This window comes from Accipiter gentilis, chromosome 27, assembly GCF_929443795.1.
Source record: "Accipiter gentilis chromosome 27, bAccGen1.1, whole genome shotgun sequence".
NCBI classification, from domain to species: domain Eukaryota; kingdom Metazoa; phylum Chordata; class Aves; order Accipitriformes; family Accipitridae; genus Astur; species Astur gentilis.
Window position 1 is genome coordinate 9,258,868 of NC_064906.1, and position 25,502 is coordinate 9,284,369.

Consider the following 25,502-nt stretch of genomic DNA (forward strand, 5'->3'; position numbering starts at 1 on the left):
TTTCCCTCCTTCCTGTTTTGAAAAACAAAGTCAATCTGCAGAATAACATCTTTTTTATTAGACTGCTAAGACTTCAGTTATACTAACACTAAATTCTCAGTGTTCCCTTTCCCCATAAGAAGATTTTGAATGTCACAAGGCTTGTACCAGCATGGATGTATTTAGACAAAGGGTGGCAAGGGTTGCTAGACTCTGGCTAAGGCTGGGTCAGAGTTTGATTTAAGGTTGGGTTCATAGCTCAGGTTTGAAGGGCTTTCCCAGAAAGCATAGCGCTTGGGCTCCAAAAGGTCTTTCAGGTGTGGCTGAGCCAAACCAATGTCATTCACTGTGATGCCTTCACGTCTGCAGCTACATTTTTGCAGGCATCCCTAACTCTAAAAAAGCATCGATCCTTGTTCAGTGACCCTGTGCAGAGGCAGAGCTCAGTCATCCATGCAGGCACCAGCTGACAGCTTAACCTGCCACCACCTTTTCTAACCTATCAGTTGCCGCGGCGTATCCCAAATCCCAGCTGCGGCCAGGTTGCGGGCGAGGATGATGGCTCGGGCTTGCATACACCTGCGAGTAGGAGCAGGGTGGAGGTGAGTCTACCTGGTACCACCAGCACTCCTGCAGCTTCCCACCTCCTCTGCTGCCGCTGCCCGAATCTGGGGGCTTGAAGTTTGGCAAAGGGTCATGCTGTGCCAACAGGCGGGGAAAGGGAGAGAGGCTGCCCAGGGAGAGCCCAGATCAGTTCACTGATCCCAAGACAGTCTCACCTTTCCCTTGGGCTTCCTGTTCTCTGGTGTCTCTGGACTTGGCTTGGGTCTGTGGGAATGCATTACTCTGGAGGTTTTTCCTTCCAGTTTGGATCCTGGACCATGACAATGGCTCTTAGGCAACAGAAATAGTTAATTAAGCAGTGAACCTCTGAATGAAGCTGTCATATAACAGGGTCAATTTAACTCCTTTGCCTTGGACTCTGTCCTGGGACTGTTGCCTCCACACAGTCCAGAAGGACACAGTCAAAGCTCAAGTAAACAAAAGATTATTGGTCCGCCTGGGCAACTGGGAAGAAGAGGAAAGATAAATTAAACTGCCTGGATAATCATAAAAGGATTGATTGTTGTTACTATTGTAAAGCAATGATAGAGAGAGGACAAGAGGTTTATCCAAGTTTTGCAGTGACAAAAGATAGAAAAAACGTCAAGAACAAAGCCTTTCCCACTTACCTTTATATGAAAATTATTCTACACATAGACACTGTGTTAAAAAATTTACTGAATCTGTAGGAGGGAAAAGCTTTTTATCATTTCCCCTCTTTTTTGAAAGAAATCAAAACCAAATGTAAAGACCCTACTTAAAAAAAAACAATTCACTTTATAACTTTATAATCTTTTCTGTTTATATACTTCATACTTCCAAATAAGTTATTAAGACCAAGAAATATTTTGACCTACCATTATGCTGAAAGAACCCAAATAAATAGATCTTAAGGGGTTTTTTTCCATCTTCTTGCAGCTTTGGATGTTTTAACAAATGGTATTTTTTACAGAAGAAAAGACAACACTACTCTCATTCAAGATATCAGCTTCATTATGTCTCTCCAGTTAAGCCCACAGCCCGATATATTTCTCATCACTGTAGAAAACCTTTTTGACAGTTAATAAACTCAACAAGATTCCTGCAAGGATCCCAGCATATGCTATTCCCTTAGTGAAACTTTATGATGCCTTGCTTCTAAGGTCACTGAATTTCTTTTCATTAACATGCATCTGCGTGACACAGCTGATGCTGGCACACCTTCAACAGAAACTCCTCTCACAGAAATGTTTTCTCTCAGAGCTTAGCAGTCTACAGAGGTGCCTGTGAAAGGAGTCTTGCAAGTAAAGCCATACCAACAGAAAAGAAAGAATTATGGAAACACAATAGGCAGCCGTTAAATATCACCTTTATGACCCAGTCCTCTATAGCCAGACATTTGTTTAAAAACCATCAGTTGCAGCTAATTAAAGCCTTGGCCACAAAGCTAGTCAGCAAGTGCCTTCAGCCAACAAGCCAGCACTGGCAAGCACTGAGAAAACACACATGAATACAAAAGCTCATCTTCTGTGGTGGGTGTGCAGCATTTCTTCCTCCTCTGAACCCTGAGCACTTAAAAACCATAAAATCCACTAAGAATGAGAGAATCATCCAAAAAGTCCCCTGGGCACAGAGCAAGCCCCTCCATGACTCAGAGCTCTGTTATTTCAGTAAGGTCAGCAGGAGTCAGCCTGAACTTATGGTCAAGCAGCATCTGGCCCAATGTTTTTTTTAAAGGCTGAGTTTTCTTCTGCCTCTGCCTAACTTTCAATTAAAGGCAGAATAAAAGGAGGGAGTGGGACCGAGTGAGGTATTTATCCTGATCCCCCAGCTGCCCCTGCCTGTGGCACGCTCTGCACCACCCGCTGGGGAGGGAAAAGCTTTGAAGGAAGAAAACAAACCAGCAGCACTTAGAAAAGCCAGGTAACCCCATATGGTACATACTTCTGTAATTTTATCTTGACAAGGAAAAAAAATTCATAGATCACCTCAACCTCTTAGAAAACCTTTTGTTTCTCACTGGTTGTGTTGTCTAGCAACAGAGCAGCTCTGTTTGGGCTGAAACCTGTGTCTCAGCTGTATTTTGGCACAGCTACAAAATGTAGACACAGGTTTTGCCCCACAGAAGGCGGCGTTAAGGACTCAAGACAGAAGGTGGAAGCGAGCTATTCATTCTTAGGTAAAAATTTGAACAGAAGTTTTCAAAAAGACAGTGCTCAGTTCTCATGGATGAGCAGATAAGCCTGAGGATTGAAATTTTTTTTGGGGGGGGGAGGGGCGGGGAGCTTTCCCCTTTTCAGTGGTTAATGTATTTTTACATATATGCAGCTAGGTGAACGATTAGGAAGACATCAAAGTCCTTTCACCAGCACAGAACAATAATCCAACTAGTTTTTGGCATTAAGCAACCTTAAGATTTACCTTAACTCAGTAAATCTGTTTACTTTGCTCAAGTGTGTCTAATAAATACCGTGCCTCCTTCACGATTGTGCCTCTGAGAAGCACGGCTCCCTCAGCTCTAGGTTGCAAGAGGCTCAGAGTATAGATGGAACAAGTGGATGAAGGTGGCCTTCTTTTACCAGCACAAGGCCTCTTGGGAATGCAGCTTCACTGGTGCAAAGCATCTTTAAACTGAGGCAACGGTGTCCATTTTTGCTGGATCAGCCTGATCCATGGAACAAAGCACCGCCAAAATGCTCTGGAGTAAGGATACCCCCGGACACCTGTGGAAGCTTTGGCAGCTGGGTGCGGTGGCATAGCAGGGTGCAGGAGCTGCAATGTGCGAGGAGCAGGGCAGGACGACTGTCGCTACCCAAAGATAACTCCAGAAATCCTTTGGTTTTGAAAATCGGCACCAGTGAAGTGTTGCAGGACACTCAGAAGGTGGCATAAGAAAAGCAACTCTTACTTATTGAGAAGAGTTTCTCGGAGTTTTCAACTCCATGTGCCGTCTTTGATGCTCGCTGTCTGGAGCAAACCACACTTTTATTTTACCAATTAAAACTTCTTAAACTTGCATTTACCTTCCTTATTCTTTTCTACTGCCAACAATTGAAAGAGCCCTGATGAGTCCCATACACTATTTCTATTTTACTATGATACTTCTCGTCTCTGAACTGCTTGGTGATGTGGTAACTCACAATATAATTAGAAACTGTGGAAACTTTTGGATGCAAGCTTCAGTATTTGGAGTACTACAGCTTAAAAAAAAAAAGTAATGTAACATGTTGGTGAACCTCTCATTTGTCTTTTGGAGTGGAAATCAAGTTCTGACCTTGTGAAGTCATTGAATGTACCCAATGAAATGTTTATTACTACGGCAGAGATATGAAATGCCTGCACTCTGGCTTGGGCACACTAAATTGTAATAATAAAACTCAAACTATTTCATGAAATGGAGAAATCGGGACGAGGATGATAACCAGGGTATACAGTATATCTTTTGCTCATGTCGTAGCCACTTAAACAAAAGCTGCTAAAACTTTCTATTTATATTGTTTGTAACACAGCACGTTGATAAGATAACCCCCGTTTTGTTATACTCATAGGAAACAAAATTCATCTTATGCTGAACAGCTGCTTGAATGGATTTGCGGTAGACACATAGCTGATTTAAGCAAGAAGATACTAAAAAATATGTATACCTAAGCAAACATATTTCTGGAAGAAAGCTATCCTTATTCCAGAGCATTTAGACAGCACTTTGTTGCATGGACTGGGTTGATCCCTCTAAAATGGACACTGTTGCCTCAGTTTAAAGTTTATTTACAGTTTTAAATTAAAAAAGAAAGGATTTTTATGACATAGCAATCTAACTTCTGTGGAAATCCTGTTTAATTCATGACATTCCTGGTCGCTGATCTCCAAAGGTCACATCACAGCCAGGATACAATCAATGGATGCTAGAACTCATAACGCTTATATGATGCTTTAAAAACCTACAAGTCCTTTTTTTATGTGTTAATAAAACAAGTAGTAAGGTAAATTTAGCCTTCCTCTAATAGCATTGCATGAGCGGATTCACAATGAGATTATTAAGGGAAGGTTGACCCAAAAGACAGGATGACTAGAGTGCAGTATGCCAGAAGAAATAGCAGGCTGAGCGACACACATACTCCCCTTGCTTTACTTTTAAATAACACCCCATAGCACGGCACACAGCTGCAGTTCATCACAACGTTCACACCTGGTGTCTCATTTTGTGCTCAGTTTCAAGACAAAGTTTGTAGTCTTAACTCACTCCATACTTCAGATTTTTAATTGTTCTGGTAGTTTACATAGTAAACAAAAAAACCTAACACTGACATGTACAAATTTGTATTTATAAAGGAGTTTACACTCAACCGCTTGCCTGCAAGCCCCATTACTGATACACTTTTCAGCAGTGTAATTAGAACTATTGAGCACTCCAAACAAGATCAGAGCCTACTCATACTAGGTATTTTACACACGAGTGAAGTCCCTGCACTGACGGGTTTAAAATATGTGGATTTTAAAGTACAAAAAGCTGTAGTTTGGTGGTTTGCTATTAATGTTAACCCTATGTTGTTTTTTTTAGATTCAAATTAGCTGTTGGAAGTAAGGTGGCCATCTATTTTTAAGGGATTCATAATGAGCTCATGCCAACTTCAAGAAAAAAACGAAAGGTTCCCACATCGAAGCGTGCGACAAGTCTGGAGCTGTATTCTCATGCTTCATGCAAACCAGCAGCGAGGCCCAGCAGAAACCAGTAAGGTCATGCCTACAGGAACGATGCAGATGCATCCAAGCTCACTCTAAATCAGGCCAGAGTTCACCCAGGCTCTGAAACTTTGTCCAAGAACCAGGCTAAATATTCAAGCAGTTCATCTGTTCCAGTAGAAAAAACAATGCTGGATTCATAGTGGAGAGGAGAGAGTAGGACTCTGTAGCTTAGCAGTTAGGGCACAGAGCTCAGAAAGAAAATCCTGGATGATAGTCCTTGCTTCACAGGCTCTCTTTTCTCCAGCAACTGTTCCTGTTCTTTGTCACCTGCGGACGCTTATTTGCAGTTCCCAATTTACTGTATGAAAAAAGCATAATTTGTTGTGAAGACTCTGATCCTGTTGGTGTGTATTATATGCAATCTGAGACACCATCCTGGATCAAGACTCTTGGGGGACCTGGAGGCGGGAAGGTCTTGTCTGGTCAGACTTGCACATCTACTAGACGTTGAGCTTCTCAAGCATGTGATCTTATATCCTTCAGCAAAGGCACAATAAATTATCTTGAATGCAACTAAGACTAAGAGCAGCCCAACACCAGGAGCTGCCTGGAAGTAGCTACTTAACTTTAAATCTACACATTCTAGTTTGTATTCTACTAACTTGTCCACCCATATCCTCAGGACCGAAGATCTCTTCACAGTGACAACAAAGTATATAATAACCTGTATTACTCAAATGTCTTTGTTACTTCAATAGGGTCAAAAAGTAGTTCTACAGAATCACCTAAAAGTAAAACAAGGTTTTCTCATTCTAATCCCAGAAGCTGTGACTGCTCAAATACCAACTTCCCTTTATTATTCATAAATTGCTTGTCCTCCTCAGACTGATGCAGAGAACGTTACCCACTGCAACACTACTCTGAAAATGGATGCAGATAAATACAAGTTGGGAATCCATTCAATTTACACCACCCTGGGGGCTTCTAAGCAGCAGGCTAAGCTCTTCTTACCCTCACCACACATGCAGACAACACACCTATCATGCTCTTACAAATATCCCTGCAAGCCATGTTAAGACCAGATGAGTGACACTAAAAGCACCAACTGGCTTCAGAAATCTGTGACAACTGAATGTGATAAGAGAATGATTTCCTTCTTTTCAAGAAGTCATTTACGAAAGCACTCCCCTTGCTTGGCTTGCTTACCTTTTTCTCCCTAAGCACCCCCTTCTAGACCTTGAAGCAGTTTCCAGAACACATTCTATTTAAAGAGGCATTTTCCCACAGCTGACTGGTAAAAATCTTGTAATTTCAAACAATATAAGGCCGCATTTATTTAGGACTTAAGGAGGTGGAACTCCAGAGATGCTGTGGAGTGCTCTCACCCTCCAATAGGATCAGTCAATCAATCAGTTTTATTCACAGACTAGGGTCTATGGAAAAAGTCAAGATTTCTGTGGTAATGGTGCTACTGGGTACAGTTCTTGGACTCTGGGGGTCTCTACGAGTTCTGTGGTGTTCTGTCTGGAGATACCAAAAAACCTTCCCTAAGATAACTCTTCTTGCCTGACAGTGCTACTTTCCTCTCAGGGAACAGAGCTGACAGCTCTTGGCAGTATGCTGTCTGCCTAAGTGCAGTAAACTGTGAGATACAGGCACAGAAATTATAGTACACCAGATAAAAGTCAAAAGCTACTCCTTATACACAAGACTCTGCAGTGTAATTGAGTCCATTCCGAGCTTTGTTTTAGCAGCTATTAATATAGACCAGTTAGTCACACTGTATGTCCCCAATTTTAGAAAGCTGGCAAAGAAAGTGTCAAGGATTGTTTTATGCACACTCTTACACGCAAGAAGATTAAGAACAAGTCTAACTAGTTTTCAGAAAGAACAGAAAATCCAGCATTAATCATCTACCAAGATCCAATGTTCCAACATTTCTCATTAATTCATATGCTTGTCTGCCCACTTACTTACTTACAAGCCAGGTCATTCAAAACTCAAAGTATTTCAACACATAATGAATTAATCACGAGGAGGAATGTAATGTAGCATCAAAGGAGAGTAAAATTCAAATACATGATCCGTTAGTTACCAGCTTCACCTCAGATCTGGTCAGGCATTAGAACTAAGCATACAGGAGCATGAGCTTCCTTGCGCTCCTTGTTCCTTCTATGCCGTTTCTGAAATCCTTTTCTATATTCAAGAGAAAATGCTGTGATACTATTAATGTTCTACATGTTTTGTATGACACTTTGATACAGCGCATTCATTCTCATTGAGTTTTGGTTAATAATCTTTATTGCCAGCCTTGCTCAAAATGGCCAAGAATTTATAAGCATTCATTTAGCCTCAGTGGTCAAACATTCAGAAAATAAAAACAATTACACCTTTCCATTTTTCTGCCTCTGAAGAAAATTTGTAATCAGCTTCCATCTGCCTAGCTTTTACCCCCTTGCCAGTTTCTGTTTAGGAGTCTGCAAAATCCTGACTGCAGCACAGCATTCAGGACTAAGAGAAAGGCATTGGACTAGTGTGCCAAAGCAAGTGAGCCAGAGAAAGGGACAGCATACCGTTTTTTCCCCATCATAGCAGAGCAAGCAAGTGAACAAGTCATGCTGGCTTTATTCCACAGACACCAAGAGGAAGCCAAGGCCATCTTCATTTAAGGGAGCTCTCTGCCACTATGCATTCTTGTGAACAACAGAGGATAGGCAAATGAAGGCCAAAACCTCAATGTTTAAATAATTTAAGGCAGTATAGACATTGTGAGATTGTACAAGTAGACGACACAAGACAACATCTGATTTAAAGAATTGACCACCAAAACCAGCCTCTCCAAACAAAAATTAGTATTAATTGCCAATTAGAGCAAGTACCTTCTGATCGGATCTGGGGACAAAGGATTTTGTTCTGAGAAGAAAGCAGACTCTGTCCATTCTTTTCTTTTTGCTGTCGGACTGCAAGAACATTGACTACCCTTAATTCACTTGACTAGTTTTTCAATAGCAGAGTCATTCATTCCTCACCATACCCATATACCTTTTCTCTTCCTCTCATATTCATAATCAAAAGCTAAAGTAACATAAAAACTCCTGCATGACCCCCTATGGAAAGCAGCTCTAACCGGAGGTTATTAAAAAGGAAAATTGTAAGCCTGATCATTTTTTTTAGTTTATAGTTTTATCAGTTTACGTTTCAAAACCTGAAATAGTCATGTCCACCTCTGAGGAACAACTTACATCAGCACTGGTGGAAGGGAATATGAACAGACCAACTACAGGGAACGAGCTGCGTACATCTGCATTAACATTTTAGCTTATATCAGTTCTGAAGCATCGCCTACTCATCTCCACTCACTGCGCTTTGGTTCACATTGTGGAAATACCCTGCCTGTGCCAGCTTGACTGCTTTTAGATGGGACTGAGCTTGCATAGGTACTCCAGGGGATTACATAAACATCCAGCATATTGGACCCAAGCAGAGATACATCATACTAAAAGTCCCAAAACATACACAGCATGGAAAAAAGGCCTTTCACAGCAAGCATTTTGCCTTATGGATCCACTTTGATTGCACTACCTTGTCTGCTGATGTGGACGTAATTATCCCAGTCTGAAATTCTTGCAAGGGGTGGGGGGAGGTTAAGCTTTCTAAAGTTGCTGGAGTTTTGGGGAGGTTTTTGCCTCACCTAGACACGTGAACTTAAAATGTTATTTTGAAAACTAACAGGAAATTCAGTACTTGAAACTTGATTTATGAATCTAAATACCAACTCAGAGTTAATATATCCTTTTTAAACATTATCTGTAAAAAAAGTCAATAAAAGTCTCAATTTTTAAACTCTGCTTCACCACGTTCAGAGGAAAAGCTAGGGCAAAAAGAGGACATAATAAGTCAGTGCTAGACACAATCCCAAACACTGCCATTTACACTGCAGGTTAAAATTTCCAACTAAAGAAGCTGATGGGATCTGCTATAAGTGCACGTCTGTATCTGTAAACCAAGTCTGACAGAACAAATTAATACAAATGTAAGAGAGACTAAACACTTTCACAGTTGAAGCTATATGAGATATCCTTATTTGCTATAACAATAAAGGAATTCCCACAATAAAGAATTCTTAAAGGATTCCTGTATTGACATAGTCTTACAGATGCACAAGACAATCTCCTGAAGTCACAGCACTTCTCCTTCCCCAATTTTATGTTTTGTTTTTTTTTTTTTTTTAAGCTCATGTTTACAGTATACTATCTTTCAATTTGATTTGACTTGACACAGAGCCTAAACTTCATGCTGCCAAGAAGCAGCCCTTGGAATACTCTTTTGAGTCCTGGTGAATGTCAGGGTGGCAGAGCTTGCAGGGCCAAACCACTGCAGAGTCACTAGTTGGTACTGAGGTCACGCTGATGAAAACATTTGTCTATGCTAACTACTTCATAATACACTGTCTTATTTTTTACATGCTACTTCCCTGCATAAGGGACATACCTCAACTTTCAGCACGCACCAAACAGGTACTTCTGAGCAGTGTCCCAATATGCAAGAGCATCCCTTCCAAGGCCTTCAAAAAGTTTGAAATGAATGTATTTAAGCCAGCAAGAGTAAGCAATTAAACTTTTATTCATGATCATTTACATATGACTAAAAATGTTCACCACAAAATGCAAACTTTCAGTTATCTTGTATTTAGCAGTGAAAATAGTCATTTCTTCATAGTAAAGCACCAAGGAGCACATCACAGAACAGTCAGGAACAGATTCCATGTATCATTTTTTCCCTTACAATGTACATGACAAAGTTCAAGAATTTATAAGAGTCTAAAAGTTCCAGAACAAATTCTTAGAGTCACCTGAGTGCTTGGCAGGAACAGTATTATTTAGTAGCAGTTACTTTTTTTTTTTTTTTTTTTTCTAAAAAGAGCTACTTTTCACAAAACTGAGACAGACATAATTGGGCCAAATATTGGGTTTCATATTTCCCCTGAATTTTTCAACGGGAACCAAACAGAACAGCTTGCTAGGAGTATTATCTACAACAACTGTAAGAGCAGATGTCAAGAGGAAAGGAAAGACAATCAGCTCATTATAGCCTGATTAGTAGGGCCCAACTGCTTACAGGCACCTGTACCCACTACTCCACTCAGCTTTTTCTATTACATTTAGTTAGCATTTCATTCAAACATACTATATTGAAGACAACATTATTTTTTAAGTTAAGTGAAGTTGTGTACATGGACAAATACATGTACACAGTTTTGGTAGTCATTTAAAGCTGTAAAATTTATATGTAAAGAGAGTCCTATGGACCCCATTACAGATTAAAGAGAAATAACCAGAATCAGTGTTACATACAAAACAATACTCTAACACAGAAACCAATACAGTTATGAAATAATTCATTAGAGAATAAAATTGTTATACTAAAAGAGAAATGCTGCCTTTTTATCACTTCGGAACAGCAAATAAGAAGGCAACATTAAGAAAAGTGCACAGCAGAAAAGAATTGTTCAGCTTTCTGAAAAAGTTGAATTTTTCTTCAAACACCAGGCTTTTTCTGGAAACACAGTGGGTTAGGATTGCTTATATTCTTTCCCGGATCAGTCTCTTCTTGCATTAGTTCTCAGTAAGGCGCTTACTCTGACATGTAGGAACGATACATCAGGGCCACAATAATTGCTGCTACTGCCGGGATCACCCAGTTGGACCATGAACTAGAAGCAAGTTTTTGAAACAGCAGTTTAGGAAGTGGCAACCAGCAAGTTTAAAAGTTAAAAAAAAAAAAAAAAAAAAAAAAAAGTCCTTGCTTAAAGAAGTCCTCCCTCCCCACTCCAACAAATACTTCAAAGTTAGGGCAATAGAACACCTGGGCTGGCCAGTAATACTCTAGCCAAGTTAAAAAGCTTGTACTGTTAAGGCTTTGTACTAGAGCTTATAAGAAGTTTGCTTACTAGAGAAGACTCCAGACACCCTTAAAGTCATGGCGTGCTGCCCAGACTATCATTCATTCAAAAGACATTTAAGTAGCAGCATCACATGACACTTTCAAGCACCCAAGCTCCCCACTTAGAGGGGCATGGAACAGCCTCTGAGGTTTCAGCAATAGGCAATTGTCAGCAGGATATAAAGTTTGATTCAGTGGTGTTACAAAGTGGTCCGTCCCCCCCATTCTGATGGATTTTCCTTCTTATAGACACAATTGTCTTGTTTCCTTCAGATGCAGCATTTGTAGCGAATTTTTAAAATGAGGTATCCATGTCAGTAAAAAAAGGCAGCAATGGCACCAAGTGTCTTCTATATACCTGATAAATCTCCAGAAATGAAGGCTTGTGCAATATAAACCATTTGGTAGATACTGATACATATCAGTGTGAGAAAAAAAATCTAGCTAGTAAGCTAACATGCTTGTAAAGTGGTACACATAGATGCCACCTTGGGCTTTATGTAGAACAGAAATTTTCATGCACTGTCCTCTGACATCTAAGCTTCTAGCACATAGAAACTATTCAGCTTCCTAAGCTTCAGAAACATAATCATGAGGAACTTCAAGTTTGACATCAGGTGTCATACTATACCTGGAATTAGACTGAGCAGTGGTAATAAGAGTTTCCTGGAAAGCAAAGCAGAAGAAGATATTTACATCAGGCAGACACCCCTCTCCATTTTAACTAGCCCCTCAATTTCTCAAAACTCATTAAGTGGGACTAATTTAAAAAACAACTCAGTGCATTGCATTTGGAAAGCATTTCATCAGAATTCCTATAACAGACTGTTGTATTAGAAGCTAGCTAGCAGCAGTTTCTGTAGTCCACATTGCATCAAGTTATTTAAAGAGAAATATCATTGCAAGGAATTTTGCTGCAAGTTTTCCATGAAGCTAACTTCAACCTTAGGTTACATTTGAAAAAGTTTTAGTCACATAAAAGACAAAGATCCCTTACTTGCCTAAAATCTAAATGAAAAGACTCTGAATTAATACACAAATATTTCTTATATCAAACCTAAACGAAGAAAGCTGCTAATTTACATCTATGAGGCTTATTAAACTGAGTTTTTTAGTGTGGTGTTTCAGACTGCATAAGAATCAGTCAAGTTATTATAGTCGTTTCTGATACCTATTTGGACTTCTTGTTCAGTGTCCATAGAAAAAGCAGCACTACAAGATCAAATCCCACTTAGGTACAATGTATATGAAGACTTATTAATTTGAATACTACTAACTGCACATGGCCCTAAGTGCATTTAAAAGATCCAAGCACTAGAATTGTACTTAAATTTAGTGGTACTAGATCCATCACTGAAAAATTAATTGCCTCAGTATCAGAATATTTGCAATTCATTTAAAAAGCAAAAGATTCCTAACATCCTCTCATAGGTTCAAACAGACTACTTTTGCAAGCACCCAAATCATCACAGGTTTACATGTGACAAATACCATGTTTAAAAGAATAAGACTCAGTGATTACAACTATATTGGTTTTGTGAACACCTCCATGAAAAAATAATCCCAAAGCCAAACAGCATGGAAAAGCTTATGCCCACACTATCAAGCCTAACACCTTCTACAACAGTCTTGCCACATCCAGGGCCAGGGCATGGCTTCCCATCACATCAAGACAGCAAGAGAAATATAGCCCAGCTCATGAAAACTTGTTTTTAAACACTATGACACTGGACATGTACACTGAAGGTACTTTAAATACAGTGCAAGGATGAGAAGGACATTTGAAAACACAAGGCCCTTTGACAGCTCCTGGAGAGCCAGGGCACAGGGCTAACCTGTCATGTTAGCCACCCAGAGTGCAACCCAAAGTGAAACTGTCTTATCAGCTACACCCACACATCCTGCTGGAGGAAAGTGCTCCAGCTTCCTTCTGTAAGGAGGGATGACCTACATGTCCTGTAGATAACTATGAGCAGCACTAAAACAAGGGAATAAGCCAAACGGGAATGTAGTAAAAAGTCATTTGGATACATCTTAACTCCCAACTGACCACACTTTGGCCAAACTAATATTCTAAGTGCTCCAGTTTACTAACTTCCTGTGAGCTTAATCAAGGTATTGTGTACTACAACTTGCACTGGGCAGTCTCTCAGTTGCATTGATGGCTGCTGCTCTTACAGCTTGAGTGTAAACTACCCTGAATTTCAAAAGAAATCAGAATAGCAGATGTTATTCTCAGTGGGAAGAAGCTCTGAATTCCAGTCACAACTCCATTTCTTATTTTTGTTAGTATAATAGTTCCAGTACTTAATAATAAAATGAATAATTGCTCTAGCAAACATTTCAGTGTGTATATATATATATATTTTATTTTTTTTACTCTTTCCTTCAATTTACATCATGTTATTGGAAGACCCTACAAAAGTGATTGTTTCTTAAAAGTAATCTCTCAAACAGCAGGAGTAAGATCCTATTCCTACTATACTTCATTTAAAAATAATCTTCAGCTATTTCCTAAGTGCACTGCTGTACTGTTAGGTACACCTGAGCAAATATCCTCTATACACTCAGCAGCAGCAACTGTACAAATTAATCCCTGATGCACTTGCTCCTTTAAGGGACATCTGAATTTTATTAGTTTGATAGTGGAGTGCCAACACAACTTTATTCTATTAAAGATAGGGAAAAAAACCATCAGAAAATAAGTGCAATACTGAATTGACAGGACACTCAGCAAAATCTACAGAAAGTCAGGAATCAAACAGTATTTTCACCTTGAAAAGGGTTTACAATTGCAAAATAACTGATGTATAGTACAGCAATCAAATGCCTCTACATTCTCTATCTACTAGTGTTACCAATATCTTGTTAAGCATCACATTTTTCCCCCACAAACACTTACTAGTTTAATCCATTTTGTCTATAAACCAATTTTTTTCTTAAACTGAATACTAGAAAACCATTGACTGATTCTAGGCTTACCTTTTTGCTACAGTGTAATGCCATCACACTTAGTAACCTCTTGGTTCGAAACCACACAATTTAAAGAAAAGAACAGCTAACAGGAAGAATAATGTGAAGCCAGATCAACAGGTTTAAGAGATTTATGACCTGAAATACGACACTTAAATCAAGTTGAATTATTTTTGCCTCTGGGGGTATACCATTTACAGACAGACACTGTCCTTAATGCCCAAGGGAAACAATGTGGCATTTCAAGAAACACACTTACTGTTGGTTTCTGAAGCTTCCCTCTATCATCCTGCAGGAAAACAAGCAAGAAACATTTAGACAAAACCCCAAAGCATTAAAAAACCCCATTTATCACTAAATTCAGTTTACAGTTTATTCTGTTGATGTGTACCTATTTTTACCTAGGAAACAGACTTGCAAGAGCATAGATGTCAGTGTATGATTTTGTACCATAAACAAGATCACTTCCTTAAATAATATTTCCCAGTATACAATAAAGACAAGAAACCTGACTCTCCAACATATTTCATTATTTCTTGTGCTCATGTTTTTGCATTCCCTTTGTCTCTAAACAGTACACATAACCTTAGCTTATACACCAATTGCAACCATATTAGTCTACTCGTATTATTGGGTAAAGTCTTCTAACTAGGTTTGGTCCAATGTCCAGTGCAGAAGTCCCAAATTCTATGGATCTTCCAAAACCTTATGCAGTTTTACTTGAAATGGTCACATTCATTACAAAAAAAAGCCCAACAGTATATAATCTTGACAGTGCTGTATTTGTACATTAAATTATCATGCTGTTTATTTCATATCAAATGAAAACAGGCACTTGTCAAACAAAGAAGAACTGGACTGGTAGCCAGGTTAAATAACTTTACTGGCATCAACTGCCATCTGAAACAGACAACAAGCTTGCAATGTTAACAATCGTGCATCAGATCTCAATTATTTCATATTAGGAGAAGCTACACTACTAATATTTATCAAGAGAGAACCTAAGACAGATATAAGATCAGGAATCTTACTGTGAAATATGCTACTCAAGACAGTGATATTTACCCCAAATGCAAGACAAAACATACACAAAACAGATAGAAGAGGAAGAGAGAAGAGGCAGGGATGGGCAGTAAAGTAGAGCAGATGGGCACACTAGCAGCCTAAACCACTAACAAGTGGTTTTCAACTATTAAGATGCAGGAGAGCTTAAATAAGGCCTATCTGAAGGAAGCCAAGGCAGTAGCTCTGTAGCTAGAAATAAATCCTTCAAAACTTGAGACAGCAGAAAGGTGCTTGTTAGAAGTACAGGAAACATCAAGGACAGTATAGAAAAGAGGAAGTGACAGATGATCCAGTGGGAACTGATCATAAACAACCCTGACAGCTACAAGTAGGGAACACTGATACAGCTCAAAACCAGGTGAGCCAGAGAGGGGGAAGACAGAGCACCAAACTAGAAGTACAATGCTTACAGTAGCTGTTTTCTAAACATACATATGAAGAGCCAAGATTGTACTTTGAGATCCAGATGGAAGCCTGGCATAAATATTTACAATTATGAAAGCGTCTCTTAGTAATCACTCTGCACATCGACATAAGAAAAGGCCTAGACATTCTCACATATCACCATCAGGGGTTATAGAGTCTCATTATAAAGCCCACAGGGTGCACCAGAAATGGCATGATTCCATATTCAGTTTAATCAAGAACTAAGCTGTAAAATATTTCAAAGCAGCAAACTTTTAGATGTCACAATCCTTATGCTACACTAATCAAATCCCTTCGCATTGGGGGAACCTATCCCCAAGCCCAGGTCCATCCACAAACAGCTGCAGGGCCCAAACTAGCAGCTCTCCTTTATTTTGAGGTAAATGACCAGAGAAACAACTAGATGCAAAAACACTATAGTCAACAGCCAGTGCTGGTACTTTCACATACTCACCGGATGAAGCTCCCCAATAATAAAGTCTTCTGACAGCGTCCTTGCATCTGTGGAATGGCCAACATCTTCAAAGTTCTCAGTAGCATCTCCCCCAGCTTGCTCCCTGAGGACTTCTTCACCACCTGGGTGCTGCAGTGTTTAATAGTTGCATTTGTTATTGAAAACCATTAAACATTCTAAAAATGGAAATTCTTAATTTCTACATTTCTAAAAATAAAAAAATTGTCCTTGCAAAATCAGGTGCTAGTCTTCTTAGAGCAAATGTAAGCCTCTCCAAATAACTAGAGAGCTTTATGTACTCTCTGAAGCCAAAATCAAGGAAGCTAAGTCTCTACTCCATCAGCAATGGAGCAGTAAGAGGCATTACCCCTAGCAACTAAAGCATTTAGAACATTATGGGAATCAGTGTCTTTTACAGCCTAACTATTATCTAAAGGTACATTCCATGCTCTCACTTCTGCAGGAAATTTATATTTTTATCCAAACAATGCTTTATACAGCAAAAGTATAAAAGCCAAAAGGTATAAGTTGAGCAAGAACATTCCAGGTAGATTTAACAAAAAAGTTATTCACAAGAAGAGCAATCAAGCGCTGAAACAAGTTGGCAAGGGAGCATGCAGAATCTCCACTGTTTCAGGTTGCCTACACAGGGTGCTAAGGAACCTGACCTTCAAGTTAATCCGAGTTTGAGCTAGGGGTTGGACTAGATAGTCTTCAAGGGTCCTTTCCAAAAGAAATTACTGTATAATTATCTAGTAAGCCAGCTACTCTGGAACTATTTAAGCACAGTTGAAAGCTCATACAAGACACTAGAATAGCAATTCTATTTCAGCAGATTATGGAATCCCAAAACCACATTACTGATAAAACCCTCGAGATGTAGAGAAGTCATCTCCCATGTCTCCTAAGACCTCAACTCATCACCATTCCCTTAACCTAAATACCTGTTCCCCATTGACTTTTATTCTTCCCCAAGATGCACTTTTGGGATTGCATGCATTTCCACATTTCCATCCATCAAACAACTCTGTACATACTGCAAGATATATCACATCTTCTAGTTCAGTGAATTTTCTCATCTGATATATGAATAAGTAACTTGAAGCTAAGTAACATGCCATAAAAATTCACCACTCAACTTTTAAGTAGGAAATTAGTACATAAACACTGGGAATTATTAGATAGGCCAGTTGAAAACACTTTAGTACTACTGCCTTGGATTAAGCCAACCATGAAATAAGTTTAACACTTTACCAGTGACAGAAGAAACAAGGCTTTGGAGACTCAATTCTATTTTTAATGCTTCTGACTACAAGATCTAAAATGATGAAAATAGGCAAAATTTCTACTGTTTAGGGTCATCTTGCCTGGAGCATAGCTGAACAGAAAGGCTATGCTTAGACAGTAGATTAAAGAAATGGCATAAACATTTCTGTTAGTCTAGGCAATTCAGGTTAGCATTTACTTCAAATCCACCATAGTAATCTTCTACCAATCCTTCTCTTCCAACAAAACTAAGACTTGTTCATACAGATCAGGAAGACACTATTACTACCAGTTTCCAGCAGTACCAGAACTCCAAAATTTGAATCTTTGCATTCAAGGCAGACATTTATTTTAACAGATTAAGAAAGTTGCATTAAAAAAAAAAAACAACAACAACAAACAAAACCACAAAAAAAACACAACCCAACACTTTTTTTAAAAGAGGCAAGATACCACTGCTAGAAGGGTAAGGGATCCCTACCATGACTAAGCAAAGCAAGATTACGCAATTGATAAAGAGATTAGGCACAGCAGCTGAGCAAAAAAAGGTTAAAAAAGTGCATGCAGAGTAAAGATTATGCAAGCAGACGCGCAAATATGCTGTGCTTACCAAAATCCTGCCCTTTAGTCCATTCTAGTAAGTGCAAATATGCCATGCTCACCAAAATCCTGCCCTTGAGTCCATTCTAGTAAGTATTCAGGGAAAAGACTGGACAAAAGTTGAGGGATCACTCAAGTTCAGTGCCTTGAACTGTGTAGCACATTTAAGAAGCTGAGCTTGGATCTAACAGGATCTCCCAGATACTGCCACAACTAAGTCTTCGAAGAATTCCTCCAGCAACATGGGGTTCAGGTTTGAGGCTTTGTTTTGGTTTGGTTTTTTAATACCATGCTATAGAATTGCACTCCCCAAAATAGTAAAATGTGGCATCTTCAGCAGAGAAGGTGGCAAAACTCCTCAGAAAACATGCTTAACAAACAAGACATCAACAAGTAGCAACAGGCAAAGTTAAACTATCCATAAAGCACTAGCAGCATGTACAAGTAGATAAAACACCAGTTACTCAAGGAAGTCACCGAGATCACATGGTTTACACTAGTTCCCCCCCCAAATTCACCAGTCAACCAAACAAGTGGATACCTACCAGTATAATGCATATACATTAAAACTATTTCACAGAGTAGTTTAACGAACTACCTGTAGGTCCCTTGTGCCACTACAAAGCAATTGCGTAGCTATATGGGCAGCTTCACTGAGGCACTCCAGCTCTTATCTGTAGAACTAGCTTTTGGTCTAATTAATAACTGATCTGTCTGTCTATAAAACCACATTGTTAGTGTCAACACAGTGACTGCTACCAGTGGCTATCACACATCAGCTGAAGGGGACAAACTCACCCTGACCTTCGCCACCACAGCTGGAAAACTGGTAGTATTTTTCCCTTCACATCAGCAAGACTAAGTTAGAAAGAATCACACACTGTTTTCAAATTAAGCCATCTAGCAGATGATGTTACTAGTAACCTACCAGACATACATAAAAGTGCTTTGAAACTAAACACTTTCCTTTTAGATGGCACCTGTGCTTGAAGATGCAAACTTACAAGCTTTCTGCAAACAACTAGCACGTAATACAAGTAATTAATGAAAAAACTTCACCTCCCCTAATGAAAGGGAGCAACTGTAATGTCTCACAGAGGGCAAGAAGTAACTTTTCCATCAAAAGCTGAGCATTTTCCACAGTTCAATGAGTTTCTCAGAGTTTGTTTATACAGGACTTTTGTTCACACTTCTGCCTGGTAAACAAAGCTTGCTCCCAGAATTTCTACTTTAATTAAGAGCCTCTGGATAGACCCTGGAACTGGAAAGCCCACAAGACAATATACATAGTGACTCCTAAAGTGAAATCCTGCTAATACAAATAAATGAAGTGTTTTTGCAGGTAAACTTGTGGTTCGAGGGAAATGAAAAAGCTTTTGCTGATAAATTAAGCTAGTCTAGCTCATTCCTAGGACATTCCCAATATAATAACATAGATATCTAAGTTAGTAGCATAACAGATATCTGTACAGAGCCAGCACTAGTACATAGCATAGATTAATTCCTGACAGCAGCACATTAGAAAGTTTTAGATGAGAGCAGTGAGTTTAACAGCTTATTTGCTTTATCTGGGTCAGAAGTCTGTAATTACTTCATCCTGAATGCCTATCAGCTCTTCTCCCCCTCGCTACAGTCATGCGACTTTCTCAGTGCCATAGTTCAAGACTATTAAAGTGTAACTATCCTAATTCACAGTTCCTGCCACCTCTCCTTTCCCATAATGGGGGAATCAAATCTAAGGTCCAATTTAACTTTTGGGGAGATTAGCAAAGGTCTCCACCAGTTGCAGCGTTATAGATTAGAGTTTCATTTTCTGCACTACAGGGAATGAGAAGCAGAAAGGGACAGCGACAGAGCCAGAGACACCCAGAGAACCTCAGCTTTATTGTGCAAGACAGAAGGACTAATGCTTGTTTGGTTTAAGGGCACTTTCATGTAGTCTGAAAAGAGTCCTCCAAAGTTACTTCCATCACCTATTTAAGTTACAGGACAGGAATTCTGTACTCATGTAAAATTTTAGGACCCTAGGAAAGTAGTTCTCTTTATGAGAGTGGATTTTTGAAAACCATCATTAGGGTTTTAGATGAAGTGCAAAAGAAATGCCCAGTAGCTGGGTGCCCATTTCCCCACTTACAAAACAATTATAGCTTGCAGACATAAAAGAATGCTAAGAAGTGCTATTTTTCAAAGCATTTTCAAATCCTCCTGCAAGCTTCATCAGAGCTTAAGGAAGTGATAACACTGGTTTTAATCCTTAGACTGCAAGTTTCTGCAATAAGAATTCACATGGTACCTTGACATACTTCAAAATGTGCTAGTACCAGCACTTTTCAATGTAAGCCATTCACTACTTTGAATATGGAAGGTAGTATGCTACTCCTCCACAATATCATCATACAGGATGAATATAAGTTACCACCACATAGTGGAGAGAACATTTCTCATTCTGACAGAGTAAAACAATATTTGTTTTTCTATACTTTATTTGATCAGCATTACAAAACACATGTTGTGGGAGCTGTCCATTCTGTTTAGAAACAGTGCTATTGAAGCACAAGTTTATACCTTATGAAAAACCCATTTTCATTGGCCATTGATGTTTTCACTAAATTTTGAGACCACCACCAATTTAAGTAACCTAAACAAAGTCTGTATTAGATTAATTTTAAATGCATACTATAGTTAGTTTCCAGAACAAGGAATTTCTCTCAGGTAGACATGTTCCTATTCTTGTTAGCTTCTCTGCCTAGTTTAAGGAATCCAGCCAAGTTGCCACAAAAGCCATAGGGAGGATTCCTACCACAAATGGAAGTAGATCAAGAGACTGATCATTTCATTTTTATAGGCCCAGCTACTCTTGATTCGCTCATTAGATTGATGTCAAAGCCTGACTAGTCCGATTGCTTTATTGAACTATGGAGAAATACTACTGAGCATTACCAACATATCCATTAATTGACATTTCATATTATTCACGTGTAATTATCTGCAATACAGATATAGTCATAAGATCCTGCTGTGAGTATACATGCATTTCTAGTAGCTATTTTCCCTTAAATGGCATAGGACCTGAAACTATGAAAAGGTTTCCCAAATTTTCTGTAACACAGGTCCAACAGCCTCTGAATGAAAAAGAGGATATAGAAGTTTGTGGTCTCAGAAATAGTCTTTCATGCCAAGGGCTTTCAGACACTGCACTCCAAAAGCTGAGGTCTCTTGATTTCCTCTCCTAGAGGATATACTTTGATAATTGAAGAAAATTCAGAGATATATATTCAAGTTATAAAGTTTCCCCAAGATCTGCCATTTAAAAAAAGAATTACAGAAAAAGCAGTTGCTGGAATCTTGTGTATTCAGTAACCCCTAGGACAAGATGTCAAAATACACAATCCTTTCCTCCTCCAGCATGTCATCTGTATTTCAAATGATCTTTTTTAAGCCTTGTCCTTAGAAAACAAAGCCAATATGGTCATAGTGTGTGATGCCTCCACTCCTTTTCAGCCTCATCACCCCCAACACATACACATCACTACTCCAAGTCCGTTTACTATCTAACTTAAGTGTTCAGAGAGGTTGATGGTTCCCCAAAACCAAACAAGTTTCATTAAACATCTAGAAGCTTTATGAAGAGACGAAAGCTAGACAGAGGCAATACACCCTTTAAGTACTGTAATGAAGTGAAAGGCAGTAGCATACTTCCTCTTACTAGGCATGAGAGCATCCAGGGTGTCTTGAGCACTGGAGCACCGTAAAGTTTAACTTCATAATCAGTAAGAAAATATTTCCATAGGTTAATGCAGTGGCTGGAAAAATTGCTTGTCAAATTAAGAAATGGGACTGGTGAAGTCAGCTTCCATTCCCAGTTCCTCACTCCCTAGTAAACTGACACTTTTATTTATTTGCTACTTGGGAAGAGCAGGAATGAGGTGATGATTTAGCAGTGTATCTTCTTTAATACTATTGGACTTATTTTAATAGCTTACGTTTAATTCTTGAAATATTTTAAGCTCTTATACTCCTGCAAGGAAATGCAAGAAATAAAACGGAGTTTAACCAATAATGCTACTGAAACAGCTAATGTAATCCCCATTTCACTGAGAAGCATTTACCGTACTCCAGAACGCACCAGCAAGAGGCTAGCTCCAATTTCTCCTCATCTGTCACACGTAAATGCCTCAGGGTGTCTGACAGTGTCAGAAGAATTAGCAACTTACTTGATAAATTAACAGGTATCAGAAGCATTCAAAAAAGGAAAAAAAAGACTCATATGAAATATTTTAATCCAAGGGTTCCATCCCAAAAATCACCAACACAATGAACAGGACAATATCCAAGAACTTTCCTTATGAGTATAGCTTCATTTAGATACTTTGTTGAAAATAGTTATCCAATCTCAATTCACTTCCTGTTTCAGAACATGACCCAGAAACTTCAGCTCCACAACCAGCCATATTCTATTGAAAGCTGTTTAGTGTGAGGCCAAAATTTGACCCATGTGTACCAGAGTGCATCAGACACCCCACAGTTGTCCAAGAAACAACTATGTCACTGCTTACAGACAAACTGATTCTTTTGATAAGTTGCTGAATTAGCAATGATGTCCTGAGATGAAGGCTTTCTTGGAGAAATTTGCACAAGGTAGTAACTCTTAATATTCACCAATTTCATCACACATACTGAAAGAAGAGGCTGTCAGCCTGTTTGTGCAACTAAAATCCAAAAGCCCATTAGATTCTGGATTTTTTGTCAAGCGTGTTTTTTTCTTGGGTTGTGTTTAGAAGGGGTTTTGGTTTTTTTTTTTTTTTTTTTGGGGGGGGAATACCCTCCTCACCCCCCCATCTGGAATTGCTTATATAAATATGTATCAGCCAAAACTGATCAAGTTTCCAAGAACAGCTACTTCAGCTTCTCAGTCTGCATGAAAAACTGCATTCTCCTTCAGGACTTCTATAATTAAACTGGCCTTGCCTGCATAACTAAACAAATATTTCCATAACTGAAGGAGGAACCAGACCAGGGACAGAGCTAGATGAAAAAATAATCAAGAAAGAGTCAGTAGATCAGTTTCACAATCCACCTTGCTGAAAAGCCAAACAGTTCGTGCTGGCACACAGCTTAAGAACAAAATACTACCTCTGTCAACACTGCCTTTGAAAAACCTCTTGTCGACCTCTTATTTCAAAATGCTCGATTTATACTTTGAATTTCAAGTGTTTACAATCACAAAAATGAAGATGGGGCTACAGAACTACCGAGGCTCGAATTCTGCCACGTGACTACCAATCTACACTATACTCTCAAAGAAATTAATGTAAGTCTACCATAACACTTTTTAATTGGATGCTAGATCTTTACAGATTAGGAATAATGGGAGTGAGGGAGAAAATCCAAAATAACACTCATAAATCCTAGCTACATTCAACACTGGAAAAAAATTGCTCCGCAGTTGCATTTCTGCATCTCCACAGAAGAATATTTTAGTCCAATAACTAAAATGCTTCTTTATTAACCATGACTACCAACAATTATATCAATTGCTCATCATCATCAAGTGATCAAAAGCATTAATCATTAACTGGGGGGGACGGGATGGGGCGGAACCCAACCCAGCAACCAAAAGCATTCAACCGGACCGCTGTACTCTATCTACTAAGTAGAGTTGGAGCCTTTGCAGCTTCACAGCACCAGCGCCGAGTGTGTCCGGAGAGCAGTAAGACCACGATGCCTTTGGGGAACTGGGGTTTCTACGACGTCAGAAAGTTTAAAGGCAGAGGAAGGCAGAAAACAGTTCCCAGCCACGGATTACACGCTGGGGGGGGGGGGGGGTGGGGGGGTGACGGCGCGCCCGGCACACTCGGGTTTTTCCTGCCCGGAACCCGCTCCCGCCGCCCCCACAGCAAGGCCCGTGGCCCTCACACGACTGCTTCTCAAAGGGCACTATCGCGACCGGCCGGGGGCGGCACCCTGCTGCGCCGCCCCCACAACGGCCGCCCCCTCCGCGGTCCGGGGGTTCGGCCGGCGAGCCTGCAACCGCCCCACGGGCCTCCCGCGTCGTTGCCCCCCCCCACCGCCGCCCCTCTCCTTCAGCCTCCCCGGGGCACCCACCTCGTCCAGAAACTTGGTGACATCGTAGACGCGGTGGTGCAGGATGATCCAGGTGCTCTGGCTGTTGTTGTGCTTCTGCACCTCCTCCAGCCGGTAGTACCGGCCCCGCCACGACTCGCCCCCGGCCTCTCTGGAGCCCACCATGTCCCCCACGACAGCCGCCGCCGCCGGCTCCTCAGCAGGCTACAGCCCTGCTCCCACGCGCGCCCGCCGACTGGCGCCCAGCCGCAAGCCTATCACCGCCCGCCACCGCCCCCTCGTCACCGCCCGCCCCCTCGTCGCCGGCTTACTCATTGGCGAAGCCAAATGCCTTTCAAAGAAGGCGTCGGGCTGGCGACCGAGGTCGCCCGCGGGGGAGGGACTTGTGAGGTGGGTCGGCGGCCTCGTGCCCCGCCCTCTCCCCCCCCCCCTCGCCCCGCCGCCGCGGGAGTGAGCGGCGCCCTCCACGTGACCAGCCGCCGGTCACGTGCCGCGCGGGGACCCGCTGAGCAGCGAGCGGCGGCTGGGTAGGGCCCGCCGGCGTTTTACGGGCCGTCACCGGGCTCCGAACCGGCAGCGGGCGAAACGTGGCCGCCAGGGGGAGGTTACCCCGGCCTTCGTCACCTTTGGCAGGCGTTGGCCGCGGTGAATGCCGGGCCGCGCGGCGACGAGCCGATCCCCCCCCCCTCCCCCGCGGTCTGCCGCCGGTTTTCTCGGCAGGACCGGCGGCAGATGCGGGCGGGTACCGGGCCCGGGAGATCACGGCCTCCCCCGTTACCCCCTGGACGCCTGCCGATAGGGCCCGGCGGGATCCCCGCAGCGCCGGCGGCCGCCTCGCGCGCGGCCCCCTTCCTCCCGCCCCGCCCCCGCGCGCGCGCGGCGGTTGCTCGCGCCGAAGGCGGGAGGCGCGCGGGTGCCTCGGCGGCCCGCGCAGGCCGTGAAGGGAGGCGGCCGGAGGAGCGTCCCTGTCAGAGGTGCTTCGGGCCGGCTCCTCAAATCCTGCCGGCTGGGGTAGGAGCCCTGCCTGGGGAGAGCTCTCCCGCGGGGCTTGAGCCGAGGGTTCCCTGTGACATCGCCCCCTGCCTTGCCTGGTGGGCTGAGGGCACGGGGAGCGGCGCCTTCCCCTTCTCTTGATGACGCCCTTTCACCCACCCGCAGCCCTGGTTTTCCTCAGTGGTGTTGAAGCTAAACCCCGGTTCCTTCACTCTGGCCTGAGATGGGTTTGATGGCTTGCTTTGTTTGTTGGGCTGGTCAGAATGGGCCCCCCTGTCCCCATCATTACTGGCGCTGGGTCACACCTGTACGCTGCTTGGGTGCCTCAACAGCAACAGCCCCATGTACACACTCTGGCTTGATAAGAAGATGGGTTTTTTTGTGGGGTTTGTTTACAGCATAACTAGTGACATAAAATATACCTAGTGTGACCTGCCGAGGCACCTGTCCTCAA

General features: G+C 41.3%; 1 protein-coding gene across 4 annotated transcripts; it reads right to left on the reverse strand.

Moving 5' to 3' along the window:
• Window positions 1-9,849: 9,849 nt before the first annotated feature.
• Window positions 9,850-24,317, reverse strand: LOC126051267 (cytochrome b5). 4 transcript variants are annotated; one of them, XM_049830318.1, is made up of 6 exons: window positions 17,825-17,870; window positions 17,050-17,141; window positions 16,106-16,234; window positions 14,420-14,449; window positions 11,819-11,853; window positions 9,850-10,957 (listed from the first exon to the last, which is right to left on the reverse strand). In XM_049830318.1, exons 1-6 carry the CDS (start codon window positions 17,853-17,855, stop codon window positions 10,879-10,881), a joined length of 396 nt encoding a protein of 131 aa, XP_049686275.1. In that variant the 5' UTR covers window positions 17,856-17,870; the 3' UTR covers window positions 9,850-10,878. The 4 variants fall into 4 exon arrangements, with proteins under 4 accessions (XP_049686275.1, XP_049686274.1, XP_049686272.1 ...); XM_049830317.1 differs by lacking the exons at window positions 17,050-17,141; window positions 17,825-17,870 and adding an exon at window positions 24,077-24,317; XM_049830315.1 differs by lacking the exon at window positions 17,825-17,870 and having other exon boundaries at window positions 17,050-17,332.
• Window positions 24,318-25,502: the final 1,185 nt, after the last annotated feature.

Bases quoted from the DNA above. Each gene is read 5' to 3' on its own strand.
- LOC126051267 (XM_049830316.1), bottom strand. From the start codon at position 17,226: ATGGCATGTTACTTAGCTTCAAGTTACTTATTCATATATCAGATGAGA. The intron at 16,235-17,049 runs GTATTTAGGTTA...TAAACACTGCAG, and splicing joins TAAAAGTCAATGGGGAACAG to CACCCAGGTGGTGAAGAAGT. The intron at 10,958-14,419 runs GTAAGTGTGTTT...ACTTGCTTCTAG, and splicing joins GGAAGCTTCAGAAACCAACA to TTCATGGTCCAACTGGGTGA.